The following is a 26,596-nucleotide window of genomic DNA, read 5'->3' as shown; positions in this document are numbered from 1 at the left end:
ATCCACAACCAGCTCACGTTTTCGAGTTCATTTTTCTAATGAAGGATTTCATTTATTTAGATTACACATATTTTGGCTGACGAGATAAAAGATAATTAATAAATTTCTGATTTTAGCCGGAGTTTGAAAAGCGCTGACAGGCTGCGCTTTACTGGGGGTGTACAGGAGAGAAAGGCGGCAAGAGAAGTGTCTAGAAAGAAGTGAAATATAAGAACATGTGGTCACTGAACTAGGCTCGATAAACACCTAAAGGGAATGAGAAAAACAGGGCAAACAGGGTTTACAGGGTATACGAAGAAGTATTTTATTTCTTCAAGTACCCTAAGGGCCCACTGCGGGCATTACATAGGAGGAGACAAATCAGAGCCCAATTTTCAAAGGCAAAAAAGCACTTCAGGTGGTTAATATGTCTGCTTGAGAAAGAACATTACAACGTAAAAACTGTTACAAAAAAATGCACAAATAACAAAGAAAGAGAACATTCTGGTTTGCAAGTAAGTGATATAAAAGCAAATCTGGTTACTGAACGCGCTGGGATTCCAGATAAGTTAGCAATTCCGACTGAAATAAGAAAAACTGGGTTATGGTAGCGATACTGGAGGGCAACTCATTCCATTCTTTTAATGACAAGGGTAAAGGCGAATTCTTGTACTTTTCCGTCCGAGCGAAGATATGATCGGTGCGACGTGAAGTATGAGGTAGCGGTAAGATGTGCGACCGGGCAAATGATGTACTGCTGTGAAAGAGAGTGTGAAAAAAAGATAATCAGGCAAATTTTCTGCGCATTGCGAGGGGCGGCATGTTGAGCACTTGCTTCAAAGATAAACGCTTTGAAATCTCGAGGACGATGATAGGATGAATCGCACGGCTTTATTCTGAACGGCTTCAAGTATATTGGTGAGGGTGGTTTGGTAGGGATGCAAAATGATGGACGCATATTCCAGTGAAGGGCGAACAAGAGAATTGAATGCTTGAAACCTAGTGTCCCTGTCGGCTAGATATAGGCGCCGCTTCAGAAAGCCAAGTTTTCTTTGTGCTTTAGATGTAATATTTTCAATGTGGTCTGTCCATGTTAAGCTAGAATTTAGCAGGATGCCGAGGTATTTAACCGATGAAACACAGTCTACTATGCTATCATTTATTAGGTAAATGTTTGGTAGCGATTTTGAAGCAGAAATTAATTTCAAATGTTTAGTCTTTTTTCTATTGATTTGCATCTGCCATTTGCCGCACCACTCTGTTAGCACAGTCGTCGGCAAAAAGGCTAACTCTCAAATTGATATTTAGTGCTATATCATTAATGTATATTAAAAATAAAAGCAGTCCTATTACTGAGCCTTGAGGGACGCCAGACTTGACAAGGGTTAGGCCGGAAATATTATCATTTAATTTAACCGCCTGAGAACGATTTCTTTGAAATTGTTCAAACCATCGAGTTGTTTTGCCGTCGAGTTCGATGCTGCGTATTTTCAGTGTTAGTCGTTTATGAGGTACACGGTCGAAGGATTTTGAAAAATCAATAAAAATACCATCTACATAATGAGACATGTGCAAGGAATTATGAAGCTTTAATACCTTCGCATGGATAGACAATAAAGTTTATAACCAGGAGACCCAAAGATGGTATGCAAGGAGCTTTAAGAGTGGTTAATCGCGTATCACACATCAGCGTGTTAGAATGGGAGCAGAAACTTAACATAGACGAAAAAGCTCTTGGGATCAGAGTTGCAAGAGCCCTTTTTGTCAGTATAAATTAATACAGTTATGAGCATACTGTATAAACATAACTCAAAATCACTTACCACATGCGACTGCACCAAAGGTCAGCACGCGCAGGCTCAGTGAGAAGTGCATGGCTCTTAGCAAGCTGAAAGGAAACAAGCTTCAAGAATTGGGACTGCAGTTGTCTGAAGGGCTAACTTTGTAGAAACTTTTCATTGCGCAAGGGCATGTGCAGTGGCAAAAGGCCGCCATGGCAGAAAGTATTTTAGTCCACACAAGGTGGCATCACACACCCAATTTCCACAAATTTCACTCCAGAGAAGCCGAGCACCAGGCCAGGGGAAACTTGTATCACTTTTATCGCAGGTGGGCATCCAGAGGCAACGGGATCGAACTCCGAACCTCTAGCATAGGACGCAGATGGCCAAACTACTAGGCTACGGTACGGCTACGGCGGCATACCATAAATTAATGCTCTGCTGCCTCGGAAGGAAACGCTGATTTCTCTGCCGGGACGCTCGTTTTTTCCGTAAATAAAGCGCTAAGTATAGCCTCCCCACACTATGAAAGTAATAATTTTTTTTAATTGTTCAATGCCTTTACAGACTACGCTTCCCGACACAGCACACACTAGAGAAAAAAATGGCTGAGGCTTAACTTGGTTAAGCCTGGAGTATGCGAAGCATCATCGTGTCGCGTAATTTGGAGGCGCACAACCACAGCGACGGCGCGAGGTGGGCCCCCGTTTCTCCACTGTCGTGACGTCATCGTGTCACGTGGTGTGACGTCATGTATCACGTGATTTGGAGGCGCACAACCACAGCGACGGCGCGAGGTGGGCCCCCGTTTCTCCACTGTCGTGACGTCATCGTGTCACGTGGTGTGACGTCATGTATCCCGTGATTTGGAGGCGCACAACCACAGCGACGGCGCGAGGTGGGCCCCCGTTTCTCCACTGTCGTGACGTCATCGTGTCACGTGGTGTGACGTCATGTATCACGTGATTTGGAGGCGCACAACCACAGCGACGGCGCGAGGTGGGCCCCCGTTTCTCCACTGTCGTGACGTCATCGTGTCACGTGGTGTGACGTCATGTATCCCGTGATTTGGAGGCGCACAACCACAGCGACGGCGCGAGGTGGGCCCCCGTTTCTCTACTGTCGTGACGTCATCGTATCGCGTGGTGTGACGTCATGTATCACGTGGTTTGGAGGCGCATAACCACGGTGAAGGGCTGAAGTGGTAGCTAAAGTAGTATGCTTCGCATAAAATTGCCGACGATTACGTTGCTTCCTAATGCGAAATTTCAGCGCAGCTCATCAGCTTTTTGAGCTTTTCGATAGAGGCAAATAATTTGAGTAAGACATGTACGTACAATTACAGACTTGTTATTTTTCACATATATTCCTTCCTCTACAAACACTCCACTAACAGTTCTTTATTGTCATGAACGAAGCTTTGTGGCCGGAGAAATAAATATATGCTTGAATTTATGCCCCAATGGCTGGTTCTCAAAGAAGAGGTGTATGCAAGTATTTCGCGATGTTGTCACAGCCGTGGGAGGCGTGAGGAGCGAGGGGAACGGGAGGTTCTCTCGCATATGTGGTAAGAAATTCCTGTCGGTCTTCATATCTCCATAAAGTCCCCACCCACCTAACCACCCTGGCAGGTGGCAGTCAATGGTTGATCGCGAGAGCTCGCTCACCGTTATCAGCGCTAACGCATATAGCCCGCATCTCTCTCAAATCACCGCAAGTATCTACAAACTAGATTAAGGCGTCCACTGACGAAGAGAGCCAGTCATGCGCACTTCCTGTCCTTAAAATGATCGGAGTGTAAAACGTTCTCGAGGCCAACGCCAATGAACACAATGAACGCCTATTTCCCATGGATTCAGCACCGCGTTTCTGGCACAACGTTGTCAATGCCTGCAGCCCACATCTCTCGCTCATCACCCCGCGTACCTACAAGCGCGATTCAGGCGTCCACTGACCCAGGGAGCCAGTTATGCGCACTTCCTTTCCCTAAAATGATCGGAGTGTATAACGTTCTCGAGGCCAACGCCAATGAACACAATGAACGCCTATTTCCCATGGATTCAGCACCGCGTTTCTGGCACAACGTTGTCAATGCCTGCAGCCCACATCTCTCGCTCATCACCCCGCGTACCTACAAGCGCGATTCAGGCGTCCACTGACCCAGGGAGCCAGTTATGCGCACTTCATTTCCTCAAAATGATCGGAGTGTAAAACATTGTCAACGCCAACGCCAATGAACACAACGAACGCCGAAGGCCTATGGCCTCAGCGCCGCGTTTCCGGCACAACGTTGTCAATGCCATTGCCAGCACATGCAGCGCACATCTGTCACTACTGCCACATAGCTTAAAGCCCGTTCGAGGTGTCCACTGATCCAAGAGGGCAGATATGCGCCTTCCCTCTAGTTCAGGTGTCCACCGAGATGTGTGAGACAGATAGCGGCCATTTCCTTTCCTCAAAAACCAATTTACCAATTTTGCCCTCTGCTTTCCAGACTCCCGCTTCATTGGTCTCGCACCTCAAAGCGCGACTAAAGTGTTCACTTCTGGTTACAACGGACAATGGCGACGCACAACGGCGACGGCGACGCCGCGAAACGCAGAAACGGGCGCCAAAGAGCTGCGCTCTGAAATAGTATGACGTAGTGTATTGAGGTGCTCGTAGCAATGGTAGTAGTAGAAGTGAAATAATAGTAGTAGCAGTTGAAGTTGCACTTAGCAGCAACAATTCTATGTCATCGAATACGATGCCATCTGCACTTATGCATTTTAAGAAGTACAGCATATACTATATTTCGCATTCACCACATAATGCAGGAACCATACTCACCGTAATATACAGGGCATTTCACCTAAGAATTCACTCAATTTTAAAAAATAGGCTTTATGAGTTGGAAGAGCGCTTTTTTCGGCATAGCATTGTCAGTCGTGAAGTGCATCAGAGTAGAGATAAGACGTGCGAACTAGCAGGCCGGTTGAATACATTGAATAGTCAACTTTTTAGCCATTACCACTAAAGACGTTAATTACTGAAAGATGTGCAGCCCACCGTAAGTAATATACATATCAGCTTTTAAAGTTCCAAAAACGCGATAACATTTGGCGTTGTGGCCCAACAAATTTTTATATTTCGACGAGTACTGTGCACTGGAGAGGTTTCTTTGCCTACAAGTTTCTCGAAAGCGGGTGTATTTTGGTGCGATATAGCCGAAATTTGTTGGGCCACAGCGCCAAGGGTAACGGTGTTTTCGACATTGTAGCAGCTGATATGGATAATATTTACAGTGGCCTAGACGCCTCTCAGTAATTAAGGCGTTTAACAGTAATGGTTACAAGTTAACTATTCAAGATTATTTAACCATCCTGCTAGTTATCGCGTCTTCACTCCGGACAATGCTATGCCGACAAAGACGCTCTTCTAACTCAGAAAGACCTGTTTTAAAAACTATGTAAAGTCTACGGTGAAACATCCTGTAGTTGCTCCAAGAAAGTTTCCTCCCGCAAATTAAGGAGCGGGGCGCTAGCGCTAAGCTATTCCTTGTGCTCAGTGTGCGAGTGTAATTAAACAGGCTGCATGCCTCTAACAAAAGCCGATGCGCATTAAAACGCTACCGTTTACTCCCGTCTTGCGAAAGCTCCACCAATAAAGCTAAGACGGGCACAATTTTGTGTTGATATGGCCCTAGCCCGCACATTTAGATCAGCTATATGCGCATAACTGACATAGTGTTCGTTGCTTTAACCTGGAGTGCAAAAATAACGTTTCGGGTTTACCGACTCACATAAAAAGAAAGCGCTGACTACATATGACAGCCAAAAATACGAAAAACTTACACAACTAGAGGCCCAAAGGTCGCCACTATACTCTCTGGACACACACACTGGTTGGTTGCTCCGCTCGCACTGACTAGGTGCCTTCGACATCCGCAATGCCTGCTTTTATGATGCCAGTCATCGCGATCCGATTCAGCGACTGTTGCTATGCTTCCGAATGGGAAACACATGGGCATGGAATATTCCACCACACCTGAAGTGAGGGAGTCACGGGGCTCATTGTCGTAATGATGCACTGTTTACCGCGGGCAGCCTCTCTCGCGCTAACGAAGAGAGCGCACTTCCGCTCCAAAACATCGAAAATTACGAAGCCCAAAAAGTGTTTTGAAAACAAGGTCGCTTTCGGAGAATGATATTTAGAAGTTCGCCCAATAATATGACTGCCCGGTGAACGGTGGCACCTTCTCGCGGGATTTGGTTGCCCAGCCAGTCGGCCATCATTGTGTAGTCCTTACAGGTCATCGTTTTAACTATCGGCTTTCTTTGGTGCACCCCAGAAGGCCTCTACCAGGCTTGAAAAAGCAACACCCTCAAAAGAGCTTTCCTCAAGAGAGAATACACAAAGTTAGAACCTTTCAGAAATAGGCATTCTAAGAGATTTCGGGATTAGGCCCGCATCAACAGTGATCTCTTCCTTTGTAACCTAGCGCTTCAATTTCACGTAAGCCATACACATGCTGTTGAAAAAGCACGTTCAAAGGAAAGCTTAGATGCTGGCATTAAAATAAAAAAGGGACATTAGAGTATAGATCTAATAAATATAGATAAAGAAGTTGAATATGTAATGTATGCAGACGACACCAGTTTCTTTTTAACTGGCTCACACGTAAATGGCTTAGTGGCAAAAGAAATGAAGTCTTGGATAAACTGCATCTGTGGTCTATCAAAAATTCTCTCTTAGTTAACTCAAGTGAAACAAAAGCTGTATTTTTCAGAGCCAAAAACACGAATTATAACATAGAAAATCCTCTGAGATCCCGGGTGATGACATAGAAATAGCTAAGGTAGTCAAATCCCTGGGTGTTTACTTTAATGAATACATGCTGTGGAATGCTCATATTGAGCATCTACAGACCAAGTTGTCTCGTACAGTCGGAATTCTTAGAAAACTCCAATATATGCTACCTGAGATAAGCAAGCTTCTTTTGTATATCGCACTGTTCGAATCCAATATAAGATATTGTAACTTAATCTGGGGCAGCACTACAGCCACCAATAGAAACAAGCTGTTAACGGTACAAAAAACCACGCTGAAAGCAATAGAAAATGTGCCTTCTTTTTCGTCTTCTGGGCCTTCATACTCAAAATATAGAATAATTAAAATTTCCTCGTTTTATGATTTTCGCCTCCTCCAACTGTAAAAATCCTTGTCCGAACGTCGAATGCGTTCTTAGAAGAAACTTTCAATTTGCGCGAAAATACGCACTCCCATTAAACTCGCCATCATGAAGTTTGGTATGTTCCACGTCCTCGCACTAATTACGGATTTCAGACACTAAATTACGCCTTACCTACTTTGCTTAATGAATTTCGCCTACCCAACTCTTCCCTTCGTTTGCCTTCGAACCAACAGATGAAAACTTTATTTTATAATATTTGCTAGCCTTGCCTTTTCGATGCCTTGATTGCTCTTTGTGTTGGAATGTGTTTGCTTTGAAATGCCTTTTCTTTTTGTATGTGATGTAAGATATATTATGTTGATTGCTTTTCCGGTTACGGATAAACCGCACATTCTTATTTGTTCGATTTCTTTTTTGTTCTGTTCAAATTGTGAACTAAGTGCTTTGTATGTATGCTTTATATGCTTTCATTATCCCTGCCGCCGATGTAATTTAGGGGAAGGGAACGTTGTCAAGCCGCAATAATGCGGCTTTTTTTTTCCTTCTCCTCAGCCATGTGATTTTCTTTACATGTCTGGAATAAAGTTGACTTGACTTGACTAGATCATGGTGCGAATGGATATGGATACGAGCAAAAATTCCAGGGGTCACTTAAGCTCCGCCCTACGGGTACGACGCGATAGCGTAATGGGTTAATTCAATTATATGCAGAAAGTGATTACTTAATTTACATTCATAGATCCGTGGGAGTCCTCATACACCTCCTGGCGCACTAGTGTAGCTCCCCAGGCTGCTATTCCACAGAGACCAATCATTAATTCAACTGCCCCGTGCCATGATGGGCAGCTTGCTCACTATCTGGTGGGCAGACTGATGATGATGATGGTGATGTTGCCGCAAGGTCACCTGACCGAGGTGGCCCATTTCCCGCCTAGGTCGCTCTCTAGTGACCACGTGTCAGAGTCATGCTCGTGATATTCCGCACTGCTCCGACGCCGACAAGCTCGACACCTGGTTTTCTTGAGAACGGGGCCTTTTACGCTGCCGCGTTAAAATGAAGCTGGCATTCAAGACCAAGTGACCCACTAAGCCAGGGGATCAGAAAGCTCATAAACGCCCTCAATGCTTGCCCACCACACCTTGTTCTTGAGCAGCAGATCACAGCCGCCTTTAAAGGCTTGGATTTCTGATCATAGATCCAAGACAGGTGCGTCGCTAAGTGATGGCAAGTTCTTCGAGCCTCCGCCATCGCCGTACTAACCTGCTCGCTTGTAGAGGTGCCTTCGGAAACCACTGCAAAACGAAGCCGTACAGGGAACGCCTGCTACATTGAGTTTGCTTTAGACTGCAGCTGTTAGCGGCTTCAGTGCAGGTTGAGTGTCGGTGTTGCAGCAATACCAAGTGGCTTGCGGGCGCACCCCTTCTAAGCTCTTGGTCGCGCCTTCTCCTTTACTACTCGAAGCGGTCGCGCACGCCGCTACTAATACTCTGCATCGGGAAAGCCTTAATGCATATTGTGAATTTCGACGCGGCCAAAAACCCAACTAACGGTACGGTGGCGCATTATACTTATATAGACAGGAATACAACACTCTCGCACCGGACAGGTTCGTCCAAACTCTCAAATCCAGCCATCAGGCCCAATCTTTCGCCGGGCTGCCAAAACGCTAGGGAATTCCTTTGCGCCAGCGGGCATTTTAACCTCTGAGAGTGCTTAAACATGCCCCTATCATCCTCCTGCAAGTGCAAGAAGTCATCTGGGAACCACTTCGTATGAAGTAACAGCCAGAGGAAGGTAAACAGCTGGGTTGTGGAGCGCTGTGTGCGCTGTGCACGACGTGTGTCGAGAGCTCTGACGCTGCGAAGTATTCGGCCTGCATCGTTTCCAACAGTCGTTAAAAATGTCGACCTGCGTCAGATATGGAACCTGCGTTGGACAGAACGAATTACCAGGCACGAAAGCTGGAGTTAATACTGTGTCCGAAACTGTGGACCTAACTACGTAGCCGTCGCAATACGTTGAGCATTCAGTGGCCGTGTTATGGGAATCTGCAGGTATGCTCGGAGCATTCCGGACGAGGTAACTGAGTGCGTTTGCTGCTGGACGACGGCGTGAATAAATGTCTCCTTTATAGACTTGTAAGCCTGTTTCCTTGGTTGAGCCACCCTGCCGCTCTCGTGCCTGCAGAAGCTGCATGCGCCCAGCGGTGCCCCACTGCAAGTGTGGGGCCGGCTGATCGGGACCTTCGGCTTGTGCGAAGATCGAACCGACGGTGGTTGATGGCCTTTATCCACTGTAGTAACCACAACACCGACTGTGCGAAACTCTGTGTCAATGCTGCTGCTCGGCTACATATGAACATGGGAAGCCTGCAGCTACAGCGTTGGTTTTGTGCGTTTACATCTTAGCAGCATAGATCTAAGTGGCCTTTTTATTTATTTATTTACCCAGTGGTCCAAGCGGCATTACAGTGGGGGCTGAAATAGCGCGGTGGCTAGCAGTATGACTGATAAAGCCACCGAATCTGGCCCAGTGACGCAATCCGTCAAGAGCCTGTTTTGGGAACTACCTCGCTTGCATTTGTAGCTCCAGTGCTCAAGCGGCTAAAGCTTTGTCAGTATTCTGCGAATCGTCGTATAAGCAGGATTTTGTAACATCGGGACTACACACGTTCGTAATTCGGGGCACGCTTCCAGCCTCCGTGAGTTTGATGTACTGGCTTGCAAAAATCTTATCAGACCTGCTTCTTTCACAAAATTCGCCGCATATTCTAAAAAAAAAAAACAGCGCCGCGCGGAAGCTATCTCGCCAGCGCGCGCCGCTAGAACAGGGCAGAAGGAAACCCTGGAGAGCGCCTAACCTTGTGTGTGTTGCTGCCCTCTCCGTAACCTTCGTCGGCGCCGCCCTATAGGCCTCTTGCGCTGGAGTTTGAGGTAACGTGGCGGCGCCTGGTGGCGGCAAGGAAAAGTTGGCTGGGTAGTACCACGTTGGGTCAGTAGTGAGGCCTGGCTGTGGCGGCACTCAATTCTAGCCTGCGTTTTGCGTCGATTAGCACGTTTTTCTACGCTGTTGTGAGTGCAACAAGGCTCGTCACTTCTGACCGACCACGCCGCGGCCCGGCCGTGGCTTAGTTTTGGAAAACCGACGCTCCGTGTGCCTTTGGACGAAATGCAGGCAGCAGAAGGAATCGGCGACGCCGATCCGCCCGAGAGACCTCGCTCACATCTCCAAAAAGCGTCACCGTCGGTACTGCTGCGTCGTGGGCTGCCACGAGCAAGAAGGTCTGGATCCAAGTGTGAAATTCCATCGTTTTCCTTCAAGGTCTCACGAAGCGGAGCGCCGGGCGCGCTGGATAGCTGCAGTTCGACGCACTGAGTAAGCGAACCTTCGCGTTGTGCTGGCTTCTTCGCCTGCCTTGATGTTTGTTTGGTTATCCGCGTTGCTGAAATTCGTTCTTTTTGCACATGCAGACCAGACGGCAAACCGTGGGATGCAGTGCCGAACACCAGGATATGTAGTCGCCACTTTGTGGGTAACGAGAAAAACGATTCGGCCAGTCATCCCGCATATGTCCCTACAATCTTCCCCGCGGTCTACAGCCGGCCTCATCTCTCCGACTCTTCAAGTCACTTGGAACGGTTTCAGAGGTGAGTAGGCCGTTTTATGCGCCAGGTGATCCGCTTGTTATCCTGTGGTAGGGAGCGTCGGCTGCTGCTGCTGTTGTGCTCTGTAGTGCTTCCAGATGACTCCTGTTTCGTCTGCTGCCGTCTGCTGCAGTTAAGCGTCAGATTTTAGTACTTCAATTGATTTTTTTTCTCGTCATTCCAAACGTTTAGGTGGCGGAAAAGGGGCCTTAAGCAGAGTTTCTGCGCTGCTGGGAGCAACGTCCCAGATATGAAAACTGCGTCCGAGGAAATCTTCGACGAGAGAAACGAAGATGTAAGCATAAAATTTTTCTAAGCAGAACTACTTGCGTTGTTGATGTATAATTTTGCATTTCTGAACATTATCACCTCCTTTACATTACAAACCTGTACTTATTGAAGTCTACATTTTTGCCCCTTTTACTTACCATGCAGCCATCAACCCAGAGTGTTCCGACTGCAGAGTGTTCCGACTGCACCGAGGTTCTTGATGACCACACAAGAGCAGATGTACATGGAGGCTTTCCCACGGCATCAACTCAAGGTGATGAAGCCTGCCACCCCACACCTCCGAAAGACGGCTTGCCTTCTGCAGGCACCCAGCGACGTGAAAGGTCATCCCAAACTGATGACCAGCAGACGGTGACACGTGCAGTTGGCCCACACTTGAGGGTTTGCTACTTCGCGGGTTTTGAAAGCATTGTAAGTGCCCCCGATGCATTACGAAGTTTGTGTGGGGTGGACAGCAATGTGTTTTCATTATTGCTTAATCGTTTACCAACTGTCCGGGAAAGAGCTACTGATGTCACAGTTGAGAACAAAGTTCTGATGTTTCTTATGAAAATGAAACTCGGAGTATCTTTTACCGCCATTGGTGTCATGTTTGGTGTGCATGAGAGCACTGCCTGCCGTATTTTTTATTCAGTTCTCAACACACTGGCAGAAATAACAAAAGATTGGATTTATAAGCCCCCTATTGAAGACATAAAACTTGCACAGCCTGAATGCTTCAAGAAAAATTACCCGCAGTGCACTCTGATCATTGACTGCACCGAAGTTAAAACTGAGACGCCGTCAGAAGTTCGGCAGCAGCACATGCTGTTTTCTTCATACAAGGGCTGTTACACACTTAAATTTTTAGTTGCAATTATTCCTAATGGAATGGTAGTTTTTGCTTCTGAGCCTTTCGGTGGACGATGTTCTGACACACAAATCACTCTTGAGTCTGGTTTTCTGCAGCTCATTGAACCAGACGACATGATATTGTCGGACAAAGGTTTCCCTGGCATTCGTACACAACTTGCTAACAAAGGAGTAGTAATGATAATGCCGCCCTTTTCAGCTGGAAGTGGCGTCCCATTTTCTCCTGAAGAAATGGAACAAACCTACAGAATTGCATCTGTGCGAATTCATGTTGAAAGGGTGATCCAAAGAATTAAGCTTTACGGAATCCTGAAATCTGAAGTTCCAATTTCACTTATTTCATCTATGAAGGAAGTTTTCCATATGTGCTGTGTTTTAGCAAACCTTCAACCTCATATAATTGCAATGACATAAGTACAATGACAAGAATGTGGCCTTTTAATTTGAACGTAAAGATGCAGTGAAGAGGAATCTGAACTCGTCTTTGTGCCGCAGGAACTTCATCTACACGTTCCTAGCATTCTTAGAAACCTCGATTTATTGCCCTGTGTGGCCGATTTCCCTCATTAAATCGAATTAACGTCCGGCTCCCGCCTTTTTTTTTTAAATTCTCCCCGCATGGTGGGCGGAGTCGACCAACGCGTGGAGTGCCTTTCACCCAGTCCCGTGGCGGCTTGCCGCTCTGCCATTGGCGGAGTGATACGTAGTAATCCTTAGAAGCAAACAGTCTGCGCGTATTCTTATTTCTGCGGGCTTATATTGCGGCTATATTATCTGCAAATGAAACTGTTTATTCACGGAAACCTAAAAAACAAAGTAAAGTGAAAGCAAAGCCTCCACGGAGCTGGCTGAAACGGCACTCCACGTGTTGGTCGACTCCGCCCACCGTACAGGGAGAATTCGAAAAATAAAGGCGTTAATTCGATTTAATTAGGGAAATCGGCCATAGAGGGCAATAAGTCGCAGTTTCCCGAGGCAAAAAGACGAGTTCAGATTCCTCTTCAATGCCGCCGCGGTGGCTCAGTGGCTATGGTGCTCGGCTGCTGACCCAAAGGACGCGGGTTCGATCCCGGCCGCGGCGGCTGGAATTTCTTTGGAGGAGAAATTCTGGAGGCCCGTGTACTGTGCGATGTCAGTGCACGTTAAAGAACCCCAGGTGGTCGAAATTTCCGGAGCCCTCCACTACGGCGTCTCTCATGGCCTTAGTCGCTTTGGGACGTTAAACCCCATAAACCAAACCAAACCAAACCAGATTCCTCTTCAATGCACCTTTAAATAGCTGTGGTGTTTCCTTAGGCGCTTTAATGTATATATGACTTAATGTTCGAAAGCTGCTGATATCCTGTGAAAGACACCGTCTTAGAGGGCACTAGATTAATTCTTGCCATCTGGAGTTCTTTATTATGCACAGTAGGCTGGTGTGTTTGCATTTTGCCTTTGTTGAAATTTAGCCACTACAGCAGGGATTTTGTTCCATGTTCTTCCAAATGCAAAAAGATGCCTGAACAGGTAGTGCCCATATTGTCTAATGATGCATAGTCTTTTCTTGCCATGATATTTACGTGTACATGTGTTGTTACAGCCAGAACTTTATTTTTTTCCCTAATCTGCAGTGGTTTTCTGTGTATTTTTTTTTGTTTTCAACCTCTCCACTGCAGTGCCACTCAATGACACTGTGGGTGTTATGATAAATAATTAATCTTTGTGCATGCTGGAAGGTGTGGTACATTAGTGCACAGTACCACATCAACTTAGTTTTCATTCTTGCCTAGGCCCAACTTAAGTTCCAAAAAGAAAAAAAAACTTGCAGGATTGTTTCATGGCGGGCTGATGCAATCAGTGTTTAGTTAGAGGGAATTAAGCAGCAGGGGAGTGAGGATACTTTCTGGCAGCATGGGCGACCACAGTGCTATTGACAGATTGCGTCTCATATCTGTCGATGGGTTCAAACACATTGGGTGTCAGTTTGTATAGCTGCATTCATATGATGGTTACCTCTGTGTAGGTTTAGTGGTAGTTATCTGTGGTGGCAACAATATGCCTTATTCATCAGTATTTGCCTTTTTCTTTGGTATAGAGCATGTATGCGACGTTACTGTGTTGAGAGCTCTCAGCATAGCACATTGCCATGGCGTGTTGCAGTGACATACGTGATATTAGTGGATGCAGGCCAGAGGGCTGTGATGTGCGTTACCATAACATGAGCTGACACTATGCACGTCATTGCATGTTATTCAATCATGTCGGGTGGTCTGTGCTGTAGACATTGTTGTCATTGTGAAAGTGAGGAAAGACTAAGAAAAGCCTGCACTGTAAAATTGCAGGCATTGCATGTGTCTTATAAGCTAGCTCCTGTGCATGCACTGGCTCTCTGCTAAGTATGAGTCAACAGGCTGGCAGCAGTGAACATTGTGAAGCTGGACATGTAATAACAACAATTTATTTTAAAACCTTGCCATCAATCTGCAATGCAAAAAATATCACAGCACAAACATTTCTCACGTACCTCTACACTGATATAAATACTTGCCCCCTACGCACATCAGCACATCTTGCTTCAACTCTTGAGAAGCCAGACGAGGTCTAGACAAACTAACATCAAAAGTGGTTAGCAGTGTATTAGAGGCTACACGTTTGAGGCTTACAAGGGTACATGCGCAGTCTAGTTGGTTATGCACAGTTCTCAAAACAGAGCAAGAATATCCAGACGCACACAGGAGGGGACATGCACAGCGCTGAGTATTTCCTTTCCTGCGTGTCTGAGTTTTTTTCCACTGTTTGAAGAAGCATACACGTGTGAGATGACTGCTTCTATAGGTGTACTCACCTCACATACTCAAAAGCCAATGCAACAAGTCTGGAAGCCGTTGACACATGCTAGCTTCCACTCCACTGCGTACACCTGCGAGATAAGTGAATGCAGCAAATGAACCTTAAACAAGGTGCTTAATGTAGAAATTAAAATAAAAATGTTCGAGCCTGGGAATTGCTTCTGACAAAAAGTGCTCATCACGCTCAACAACAATCGTCACAGTTTGCTTGGGAGTGTAAACAACAAAAAAGCACTGTGTTGTGTGCGTTACATACATCGCAGTTTGAACTTGTGTGTAATACTGATGACGCTTGTTGACTGCCAAGTGCCCATCTCTGTACACAGTGTACTTGATGAAGCTTACTTCATTATTGTGGTCGATAAGTACATCGTCTTTCCTGGAGTATGGGCACTTTATCTCCAGCACCGTTGTCTGGTCTCCATACTTGAAAAGTCCGTCGGGGCTGGCACACAGCCATGGCTGCTTCAGGTGCACAATGAGCCCAACCTGAAGTTGTAATTGTTGAGAGTTTGTAGTGCAGAATATGCCACATTCCAAGCTGTTTTTATGCGTAACTGATACAAAAGGCTTTCAATCTGCACTCCCCTAACAAAACTGTTCACAATTTATTACATCGCGGTCAAAGGCATTATGCCATTCAATCTTTCAATGAAGAAAGACGGTAAAACATTCTGACTTCGGACTGCGGGCCTGCTTTTTACATAATGTATTTAGAAGCATCAGTGCATTCGATCGTTCTGCCAAAAAGGGACCTGCTACTCTTATTTTACATTGTAGGTGCAGGAATGCAACATATAATGAAGACTGCCAGATATGCTGGTGGTAAGCATATCATTTTGGCAGTGCTAACCTGCATTTAAAATTGGCATCTTTTATTTGATTGCTTTTTTGGTTTTATGAACTAATGAGTTAAGCTTTCATCCACACTTCGTGACATTCAAACAGAAAAAAGTTTTCTGATGTAGTGCTACTGAAAAAAAAAACAGTTGTATATGTACTCATCTGGAAATTTGTGGTAGTCATTGCAACTCACATACCAATTTTTCTAACATAAGAGAATTTCATGCAGCTCACAGCTTACCTGCAAAACAGTCACTCCAGTTTTCTGCTCGAACTGTTCCCTGGCTACAGCTTCAGTCTTTCGTCCTAAGGAAATGAAGTAATTTACAACATTTTGCGCACCAGACTAAAATCAGCTCATTACAATTTACATGCTGCATTGAGTTTACCGTGCATAACTGCCTTCCCAAAGAAAGGCTTCCTGTGCATAATTTGTTCGCCAAGAGTGTCTAGCGGTAGCCTTCTAGCGACAACTGAATGGGCGATTGAACTTGACAGCCGGATCCTGCGTTCATAGTGCCACCTGCGCAAACAGTGACAATGAAACACTTTTCCATTTTCTGCCTATTTTACGCATTATTATTATCTTTTAAAATGCTACAATGTAGTAAAATCACAAACATTGTATTGATATCTCAGCTGACTTACCTTTTGCAGCCAGCCTGCAGGACTGTACCCACAGCAATCTCCTCGGCATTCTCTTTGGAACACAGCACTTTAGAAGAAAAGAACTCTGTTTCTTTTCCAGTCATTTGTGTGGTGAGGTTGCATCGTGATATGGTCAGCACGCTTGGTGTCTTAGAGGCTGCTGCCATTACATTGTACACAGGCATGTCTGCCTCCCATGCTATCATTTTTTGTAGACTTGAAAGGTGAGAATTTTGCAAAGCTGCTTCTTTACTTATTGAAACACTCCTATTCTCATCTTTTTGTGAGGCACTCATTAAAGCTATTTTTTGGATGTCATTGTGAGGACAGGCTATTTCAGAAAAATGTTCATAGCTGTATGATGGGGGAACCCGGTTGGGGCATGTGCCTCCAATGAATATCTTCTTCGGACCTGCGACATGGGTAGATAGAAGATAATATACCTGAGTTGATGTCAACAGACAGTATAATACTACATATGTGTAGACATAAACTGCACGTATAAAAAAGAGTAGCTGTCCAAAGACAAATGGTAAAACTTACGACCGAACAGGTCTTCAACAGATTCTGTGGCATCTATATTCGGCTTCTGTGAAGGGCGGCCCCAGGTTTGTGGAACCTCTGTACATGATGCCGGCTGGAACTCATTCACCCACAGCACCACAGCAGCAGCATGCTTGCATTTGCCCAAGTCAGCCTTGCATGTGCATTTTCTAGTGATTATGTCACGCTGAGATGAAAGCTGAAATCTATATGTAGTGTTAGTAAAACTTGGTGCTGAGCTATCTGGTTATACATTCTTTGAGATAGGCAAGCACCAAAAAAAGACAAAAAAGTCTTCTTTTGGTACTTACCTCTCTCAAAAAATGTATATGTAGCGAGCAGCCGCATATGCAGGTGTAGAATGAGAATTTATGCATTCTACAACACAACTTGTCTAGTACATCCCTACAAAGGCAGTTGGACCAAGGAAGCAATAAAAGTGTACCATGAAAATCACCAAACAGTAGGGAATGCGCAACAGGGAAGCAGCAAAATGTGAGAAACGAACAGCATAATTCAAAGATCATATTAAGAGAATGGACAACACAGCAAAGAGCACAAAAAAAATGCATGGTGTAATTCATATGCCATGTGAACATCTCATTCAGATAATCACTATTAAGGCAAATCGACATAGCAGCAGGCATGGTTGGCGATTCACGACTAGGAGACCCGGCCACTGAGACAATTGACAATTCGACCGATGCAACGTGGTGAGGTGGCCAGGTGCGTGAAAAAGACCACAAATGGGCGGGTTGATTAGGTGCGAATTCGCTTCCCACTACGAGCAGCCCAGCGTGGAGAGTGAAATGTGCACATTGTCGACCTCAAACCAGCACGTATGTGGCAGCGCGGCATCACTGATAACAGCGAACGTGTTCGAGCGATGTCGTTTTAAGGATGAAAAGCTACATCAAGAAAACGACATCAAGCGCGCAGCGCACAAGCTCGCGCTGCAGCGTTATTCGGCTGCGAGCTCATATATGCATTGCATCATGTTAGCATTTGCTGAAGGAACAGATGGCGGCTACTACAAAGCAGGCATGACTACTTGTTTAGCGAGATGCAGTGAACAAAGACTGCAGGAGGCCCACCGTTTCGTGGCATGCTGAAAGACCGCTGCTGGCGCGGCGTGTACCGTCCTGCGCTCGAGCAGTCCCGTATACATGTCTGTTTAGCGCTGCTGCGATTTCATATATTGCAAGCATTTAATCGCGTTGATGCGCTTGAATCTCAAAGCGTGCAGACCTTACCTGAAGTTCAACTTCGTACGTGACTCTCTTCACTTGCGAATGACACCGCGCTGAAACTTCGCCGCTAACTTCTTGGACAGAGTACACGTACTTGGCGTTGCATAATTTTTTCCCTTTACACAGCGTGCCAGCCCTGAAAAAATCTTCGACGCCCGATATTCGCTGTAGGCAATGGCGCAGCACAAGCGAAAGTCGCGGGTCCATACTGCCAACGTGCTTTCTGAAGCAGACGCCAGAGCCCGGTACTACCCAGCCGAGGGCAGAGGGCGCTCTTTAGCACCATTTTCGCAGCGCCCCCTGGGCAATGCAAGAGGTCTATTGGAATTACGTCAGCGTGCGCCATTGATTGTTTCAGAATGTTGGAGTAATTTCTACTCGATGCTGACGGAGAGGGCGCAGCTTTGAGCGTGCTAACTGATGCCATCTCCCCTTACCTCCACCGCCGTAGCGACGCAGGTTGGTCTAGAAGTTTCTGGAAGCCAGTCTCCGCGCCTGACCAATGGGGACGCACGCACGGTGGGAGAAGTAAATTGTACAGCTGATAATGTGTTTATGTACGCGTCTGCCCAGGCGCGAAGAACGAACAGACGCAGATTGTGCCTCTATATGAAGAGCGTTGACCGCTTCTGTCAGTCCGAGCCGCCGTCCAATCTTCCGAGAAGCCCGCCCGCTCCACCTCCGGGCCAACACCACTCGCCCAGCTGCGGACCAACGAAGCAGCGTACGCCAACCTGAGAGACGGCGCCGTCGTGAACCTCTGGTCGTTGCAGTGCCCGGTGAACAAATTGTACTCTGTTAGGTCAATAATTCTTGCACTTCGGTGCAATAGTTCTTTTATATTTTAATCACTCTCGAGTGTTACGTTGCACGCGTTACATTGTGTTTTAAACCAACTAGTATTTTCTCGTACGAGTGACTGTGAAATCCTCTATACCGTCTTTTTGCTGTATGAGCTTTGTTTTGTTTGTGAACCTTTGGCTCCGACCCATTCTCTGGCTTGTGACCCGCGAGAGCTGGACACCAAATGAACACCCCCCTTGTCACTTGGTAGCTGGTCTCTGGCTGAGCTTGCCACACTGAGTCGAGGGCACCTCTTTTGTGACCGAGACCACTACCTCCACACGTGCTAAGGGTGTCTGGGAACGCGCGTACAAGTGCGCGAGTAGGTGACACCCGCATATTCGCGCAAAGGGACACAGGAAGTCATTGTCTGCTTTGTGCAGGGTTCTGGAATTATCTAGAGTAATGCATGCATTGATCCGCCACTTTTAATTGCCCTTTATTTCCTATTCCTGCACAGCTGTATGCACACAAATACCACTACCGTTACAAGTACACTTCGTTACAAGTACACAGTAATTCACACAGTAGTACACAGTACTACCGTTACAAGTACACAGTAATTCGCAAATCGGGCTGAAAGCAAACGTCAACTATTCAGTTATCTAGAATGTTATGTGCTGCTGTTTGTGCTGCTGTGTGTGTGCTGCATATGTGATACTCAATAGATTTGATAATATGTGTATATGTTGGCACAGTTTCGGCCGCTGGTGTACCGGAAAGATATCGGCATCAGACGCAGGACAGGATGAAGTGATCCTGCGCTCAATCGGCGCGGGCCTACCGGCCACCGCCAATCAGGCGAGTCGCGGATTCAGCGACTTTCCTGGCCACGTTCTTGAGGGGCTCTAGGATCCCACGGCTTTCTTCCACTCGTGCCGCGGGGCCGTTGAAGTCAGCTGGCATGGCAGGGTGCCCGCACGCTACGGCCAACAACGCTGCAAGGTGAAAACACAACCTTCCTTAGAGAGAGCTCTCACATGCGATGCAGGGAGCAAAACTGACCGTGTCGGTTGATGTTGACTCTGCTGGGAAGAGAGGTGCGACAGAAGCGATTTCGGCCATAATTTTATCCCTACGCTTGGATGCCTTCTCTTGTTTCCTCTGTTTCTAAGCTCGATGAACAGGCGAGGTGTTACAGAAGAGCTCGAATACAGGGAAATATATAGAAAAGTTCTATAACACGTTGGATATCGATATTATTTTCACCTAACTCTCAACAATTAAATAAAAAAAGTATTGTGAAGTGCTTTTCGACATTACCGTACAGAAAGACTCACACGGCAACGACTACAAAATACTGCTCGATATTACCTGAGGTGTACTTTCTCAGCGTGATTTCTCAAAGTCACAAAGAAGGCATAAGGAACGCTTGTTCGTACAAGCAATGAAAAATTATGCTCTCGCAAGAAGTTGGTTATCCGGACCGATCACTGAGTCATCACATGGTACAAGCGTATTCTCAAAGGTACTTATCTAAGACTCAACTCGCAGAACACTTTCAATAACACCTCAATGGCTCAGTGGTTATGGCGCTCGGCTACTGACCCGAAACACGCGGGTTCGATCCCGGCCGCGGCGGTCTGATTTCGATGGAGGCGAAATCCTAGAGGCCCGTGTATCGTGCAATGTGAGTGTACGTTAAAGAACCCCAGGTGGTCGAAATTTCCGGAGTCCTCCACTACGGCGCCCCTCATAGCCCGAGCCGCTTTGGGAGGTTAAAACCCCATAAATCATCTACTTTAAATGAAGCGTAGTTTTCGCACTAATCTGCGGGTCTTACGAGTTTCTGTCTCCAGCTCTCTTACGCAAAGCGAGGATGGGAGACGCTACCGCCTCACTTGATTTTTAAAGACATAATTTCAGAAGAAAACGCGGTAATGGCGGGCTATGTTCTACCAGAAGGCGCAAGGCTGGGGCGCAAAGCGAAGCAGGCGCCACTCCTTACGTAACTATCCACCTGCAATGCATGCCTGCTTTCAGAACCGTCTCTTGGCAGTGCACGCTATCGGCTGCTCGTTTCAACTTGGGCGACGCACACCTCATAACAACAAATGCACTGGACGTTTTGTGCAAGTCCTGAAACCGACAGTTTTTAATGGGGTAGCCAAGTGAAGGCATTTATTTTGCTCAGTAAATGCAGCCTATATCGTTCTTGCCTTTTTTTATAGCGTAGCTCTTAGGCACTTAGCCGTCGTTGTTGACGTTGTCGGCAGAGCACGGCACCTCACAGCGGTAGCAGATTGAGCCACCTGTGTGTTCTAGCGAAGCGCTACCTGCCACATAAAGAGCGGAGGGACGGACAACTGTAAGGTGTCTGCCACGGGAAGATCCTGGAGGGTGACTAGTAAAGCTCCTCAATGAAACAACAGTAGCGAAAAGCTTTGAACTTTCCGACACTCCTCCTCTCCTGGCGCGCCGCCGGAGAATCGGGCCTCCCATTGGCCGAGGCGCCGTAGTCACGTGTTAGCGCGCGTTTTTTGGCTCCGCAGCAGGCGCCGGCGCCATCGCCGGGGCTGGGAGTCGCGCTTCATTTTCTTTCTGTGCAACAGTTTTGGCGGGAAGCGTTTTTTTTTTTCATCTTTGACGGCGTCTACGTGTTGCGGCGATACCGAGCTTTTGTTGCGCGTATAGATGCAACAGCCGAGGTGGCAGTGGCAAAAGATTTTTTGTAATTCCTTCCAGAAAAAGCAACGCGGCTCGCCGAAAGGTTTGGCAGCACAAGATCGGCCGGGTAAACTTCGATAATGTTGTGGATCCTCGTCTTTGGGAGATAAGTGGTCGTTTTTCAGTTGTCAGTCGTGTTTTTTCGGATGATTTGGTGTGAAGCGCCAGCGGCTGCAGTCTTTTCGCACTAAATGCCGTTTGGCATGATTTTAAACAGACTCGTTCGATAGCGGGTACGAAAGCTGTGCTGAAGTGCAGGTTTAATGTTGCTCGCATTGCGCGGCGTGTCGGCTTGGTTTCAGTCGGGCTCGTTCGCATGTTGTTTGAGCCCCGCCGCTTACGTTGCTCGCTATGCAGGTTCAGGCTTGATGTTAAGCGCATTGCTTGCCGTATTTGTGTTGCTGCAGCTGGACTCCTGGGCTCACGAACTCGATACTAAAGGGGCGGTACTCGCGGTTTGAGCCTACGCTGCCCATGCTGCTCGCGGTGCAGGTCTAGCTTTCATGTTGAACGCATCGCTAGACGTATTTGTTTTGTTACAGCTGCACTGCTTCGTTCACGAACTCGACACCAAAGGTGAGGTACTTGCTGTTGAAGCTCCTGCTGCTCATGCTGCTTGCGATTAAGGTCTAGCTTTCATGTTGCGCGCTTTGCTGAACGTATTTTTCAAGCAGGATTCCAAACCGAAATCGGGCGTTACTGTGCCTAGGCACATTAACGCACCTGTCGCTTGAATACTCGATATCTGCGTGGATAATACTTGAGAATGCAAGCAAGGACCTCTGTAAAACATAGTTTCACACATTTTGGGTTGAGGCCGTTGTCGCTGCCGCGAATTCCTGCAAAAATCACGCTGCGTGGAGCTATGTAACGTGGATAGGTGGTGTCAAATGAATCACTAACGCAGGGGCGCGCGCAATGATCCAGACCATTTCAAAGTTCGACATTGGAAAAGCTCCTCATGGCTTTTAATGCGGAGTGGTGACGTGTTAACACTTGTGTATTCTTTTTTCAATTAAGAAAGGTCCCGCTCTATATTTTTTTTCGTGCCTTGTATCTCCCTCGCCACAGTCTCAATGCGGCCGAATCGGAGGCAGAAAAATCAACAAAAATCATGCGGGCGCGCGGTCCGCTGCGCGCCAAAGCGCGAGCGACGAGAAAGCCACTCGTCGAACTCGCTCGCGCGCGCCACTTCCAATGTGTGCCCCGCAGTCAAAGCGATCGAAGAACAAGAAGTTTCTATAAAGCAATCCAACGTTGGTCTGGGCAGTTATTACAGTAACTGATTTTTCAATCTCTCATTTCATCATGCCATTTTGACCGAAGCCAAGTCACAAAACGCAACACAAAGTTCATTTGGGCGCGCGGTCTGCCGGGCGCCAAAAGGCGACGGTTGGGAGCGTCTGCTAGCTGTTACCGGCCTAGGCGCCGCCACCGTCGGCGCCCGGGAGAAGCCGAGAGAAGGAGCGCCGGCATAGGAGGAGGAGGGAGGAGATGTCGCTACTTTTAGTTTATTTAGGGGCTTTAGTAACTAGCAGAGTAACACGCCACCTGCCAGTGGTGGCAGGTGGCCTGTGAAAAGCTGCGTCCAAACTAAGCATTACCGATTATTGAAATCGCCTGTAAATATTTTGTCTTTGCATAACGAGAGCCCAGAGTTATCTCCAAGGCTGTTTAGTAGTGTCCATTAGAAAAAAGAGGCCGTTTATTCAAGGTCTTACAATGCAGCCATTGCCATTGTATCATCTAACATATTTGGTTTAAGGAGCCAACACTGAGATCCTTCTTGCACGGAGGACAGTAAATTTATTTACATATCTATATATTTATCAGCTCATCAACAGCGTTACTACAGCATTAGTGTAGGGGAAGGGGTAAAATATCATGCAAAAAACAAATACAGGTGGATCACATCAGCAACAAAAATATTCTAAAATGAATTAATGTAGCATATCAAGAAATTTACCATTTGATACAACACCTGTAACTGCACAATCAAGGCAATTCCGTTCCCGGATAGTTCGAGGAGAAAATGACGTTTTGAAGAGATCTCTTCTACAATATGTTTCGTACACGTTTTTTATGCGATCCATAATTGAATGAAAATAAGCATCGAAAGCCCGTAAATAATTAACCTTGCAAATGACCAAATAGATACACTGTGCCAATGACCAATGCATAAGTGCACAATCCCTAGAGAAGAGCTAGAATTCCTGGGTTCGACGCAAAATGCGTAATCTTTCCAACGTGCCCATCATGGTGATCGTATCACCGGCCTCTAGTTCGCTGTTAGCTTCTAATTAGCCCTTGTTTTACGGTGTTTTTATACTCTGTAGTTTGTTAAGTGTTCTTCTGTTTTCTTCGGTCATATGTCTTGTGGTCCCTACTGATTCAACGTTATCAAGTTTCTTCTCTGCTTTTATCGCTTATTCCTGCTCCTTTCGGCCAACGTATTATGTTTTGTGGCTATCATTTTCAAGTAACTTCATCCGTTTCTAGTTTCCCCTTTTTTTGTAATTGTTTAAATTTTCATGTGCCTGCACTGCCTTCCGGCGTACACGCAGCAACGCCTAGCTTCCGTTGCCTGTTCAAACATTTTGTTACGGGGTAGAATTTAAGTTGTTAGTTAGCGGTTGTGTGTGTCTAATTATTGTTTTTTGTTCCTTGTTCCACGTGCTGTTCCGTTTGTGCAGCAGCCCCAACTGGTCGGGCATCATGCACTCGCGCACTATTGTGAACCCTCTCACCAAAAGTGAATTTAGGCCGTTAGAAAATCTTATTGCTTTGGCGAACGGCGGCTTGCCATGCTGGAATCCGAATACTTTTTCTCCCACATAGTAACCGCAAGTCATGTTTTACATTGCCAAATTGTCTAAGGGATTCTGCCATGTCCAATGGTAGGTCAACTACATACCGAGCGAAGCATACTGCAGAGCTCAGTTGCAATTGCAACTTCTTTTGCGGTGGAAAGTACTAACATATTGAATAGTATCCCTAAATTCGAACACAAGCGACGTAGCAGTAAACGTGACTTACCACATGCGATAACGCCAAGGGCCAGTACTCGCAACCCCAAGGAATAGTACATGGCTTGTAGAAAGCTGCAACGAACACAAAAAGAAAACGCCTTGAATTGTGGTGCGCTCACTGCTTATGCAGTTTACTTTCTACTAACTTAGCAGTCTGCCTTCTTGTGATGTGCGTTTTATTTATAACTAAACATGCCTAGCGAACGGTCTCAGAACATTAAAAGAAATGAACCACTTTGGTAAATTACTTAATCAATGCGGCTGTTAACGTTCCACACCTCGCATACATGTGAGAAAAAAAGCAAGGAAAGCTAAACGTAACCAAATAAGCATAAAGTAGAAAGCACGTGATCAGCGATATCTCAGTCTTACATATCCGCAGATATGACCTGTTGTGGTTCACGTTCGTCGTAAACTACGTGTACATTACTACCTGTTGGATTTTGTGGAATTAGGCTGGTATTCAAGGTTATTCTTTTGTTCAACAAACCTTAGGAACATATAATTACACCAAATGCACGCACCTCCTGAGCGGCCATGATAGCATAATTCCACTAGCGTTCACTTTTTCCAGCTAAATCAACCTAATGCCTTTTTTAAGGGACTATCAAAACAAAACCACTTCAACTTAATACAAGAACAAATAATCATTGCAGAAACTTACACTGCTGGAGAGGCAGCAGGAAAACGTACTTTCGATTGCCAACAAACTCGCGACGAAGGCTGCTGCTTTTCTCCCGTCGACTTGGTGTCTGCCACGTCGGCAGAGCCTGCTTCTGTGAAGCCAGTGATAAGCACCTGATGCAACGAATCTTTCCAAGTTTCCCTATGTTCAAGCACATATGTCATGAAATATGCTTACGCACCTGCAGCCAGACCACGCGGTTCTTGCTACGTGAGTCATATTTCACGCGCTCGTTACCGCCAGTAACTTCTCTCGCAGTGTAGGGAGGAGGGTGGCTTCCTGTCTGTTAGGGTCTGGTATCTGTAGGCTCTGCCGAGGATTTCTTGCAACATTCGGTGGCTGTTGTGAAAGCCGTCGTTGTCGCTTCGGCAGGCGTCGTTGTTTAGACGCGCTTCTCTTCTTTCAATCCTTCCTCTCACATCTCTTTCAATTTTCCTCTGTTTCCTGCTACTTTCATTTCATTTATTGGTTTTGTTTGGCCAGTACAGAGACTGCAAACAAGGGAGAGCAAGCTAAAGGCGCCTAGTAGCGCCTGACAGAGGCCTGCCCTCCCCATGTAAAAAAAAAACAAAACAAAGTGGCACTTGGCAATGGTACAAAGTTTCCATAAGTAACAGAAACTAGAAAAGCAGCGGATATATTAACAACGAAACAGAGATCAAGCATGCATAGAGCTAAGCACAACAAACTAAGATCAAAACATAACAAAGACAAAAACTGATTAGGTAGAAACACACCACAACTAGCTATAACAAAAATATTCATGAACAGTTTTCCTAAACCTGACCTCGGACATATTTTGTAGCGACAATTCTGTTAAATATGGATAGGTGTTTAATGTATGAGGAATTATGTGAGTTAGTTTTTGGAACCCATAGTTTGTACGGGATTTTGATGCATGGTATTGAGGGTGCCTAAGACTGTATGCTGTTTGGGCAATTAAATATGTGCTCTCGAAAGTCTGCCAGTTTCCTTTCATAAGGTTTCTGATATAAACAGCAAGCTTCTTGTGGTAAGCCGCCGTGATGGTTAGCAGTCTATGGTTGAGGAAGGAAGGACCTGTGCTCTCACTGTAATGTAAATTATCAATCGCTCGTACAGCTCTTTTTTGTAAAGTAAGTACTTTCACAAGATTGGTTGAGGTAGTCGTTCCCCAGATCAACAAACAATATTGTACATGCGAAAAGACTAGAGAGAAATAAATTTGTAGTTTGAATTTTCGAGGCAGTATTGTGCGAAATTTATTTAGGATACCAGCAGAGCGAGCCATTTTAGTGCAAACGTAGTTTACATGATCTGTCCAGAGTAAATGTTCTTCAAAAATGACTCCAAGGAACATTGTAGAGCTGACACGAGTTATAGGAGCTTGTTCGAAGTGAATTTGGAAGTTGTTCGGAGCTTCCTTATTTTTGGCTCTAAACAGTATGTACTTTGTTTTCCTGACATTAAGTTCTAACCTATTTGATTTTAACCAAACAGACAATTGGGATAACCAACTATTGGAGGCTGCTTCCAAAATATGGGCTGGTATCGAGC

At 46.0% G+C, this 26,596-nt stretch overlaps 1 protein-coding gene and 1 long non-coding RNA gene across 2 annotated transcripts; both read right to left on the bottom strand.

Moving 5' to 3' along the window:
- Nucleotides 1–581: 581 nt before the first annotated feature.
- Nucleotides 582–5,768, bottom strand: LOC149347210 (uncharacterized). The gene is made up of 3 exons (XR_016292123.1): nucleotides 5,594–5,768; nucleotides 1,803–1,867; nucleotides 582–736 (listed from the first exon to the last, which is right to left on the bottom strand). It is a non-coding gene; the product is annotated as an uncharacterized LOC149347210 (long non-coding RNA).
- Nucleotides 5,769–14,654: 8,886 nt separating this feature from the next.
- LOC149347209 (uncharacterized) lies at nucleotides 14,655–25,178 on the bottom strand. The gene is made up of 8 exons (XM_089585524.1): nucleotides 25,040–25,178; nucleotides 24,383–24,447; nucleotides 17,840–19,617; nucleotides 16,587–16,785; nucleotides 16,044–16,455; nucleotides 15,785–15,918; nucleotides 15,637–15,701; nucleotides 14,655–15,041 (listed from the first exon to the last, which is right to left on the bottom strand). The coding sequence occupies exons 3-8, from the start codon at nucleotides 18,041–18,043 to the stop codon at nucleotides 14,655–14,657; spliced, it is 1,401 nt and encodes a 466-aa protein (XP_089441650.1). The 5' UTR covers nucleotides 18,044–19,617; nucleotides 24,383–24,447; nucleotides 25,040–25,178.
- Between the last annotated feature and the right edge of the window lie 1,418 nt (nucleotides 25,179–26,596).

This window comes from Amblyomma mixtum, chromosome 4, assembly GCF_055824585.1.
Source record: "Amblyomma mixtum isolate Tamu chromosome 4, ASM5582458v1, whole genome shotgun sequence".
Taxonomy (NCBI): domain Eukaryota; kingdom Metazoa; phylum Arthropoda; class Arachnida; order Ixodida; family Ixodidae; genus Amblyomma; species Amblyomma mixtum.
The sequence above is the reverse complement of the archived record's forward strand: the minus strand, read 5'-3'. Positions and strand labels throughout refer to the sequence as shown.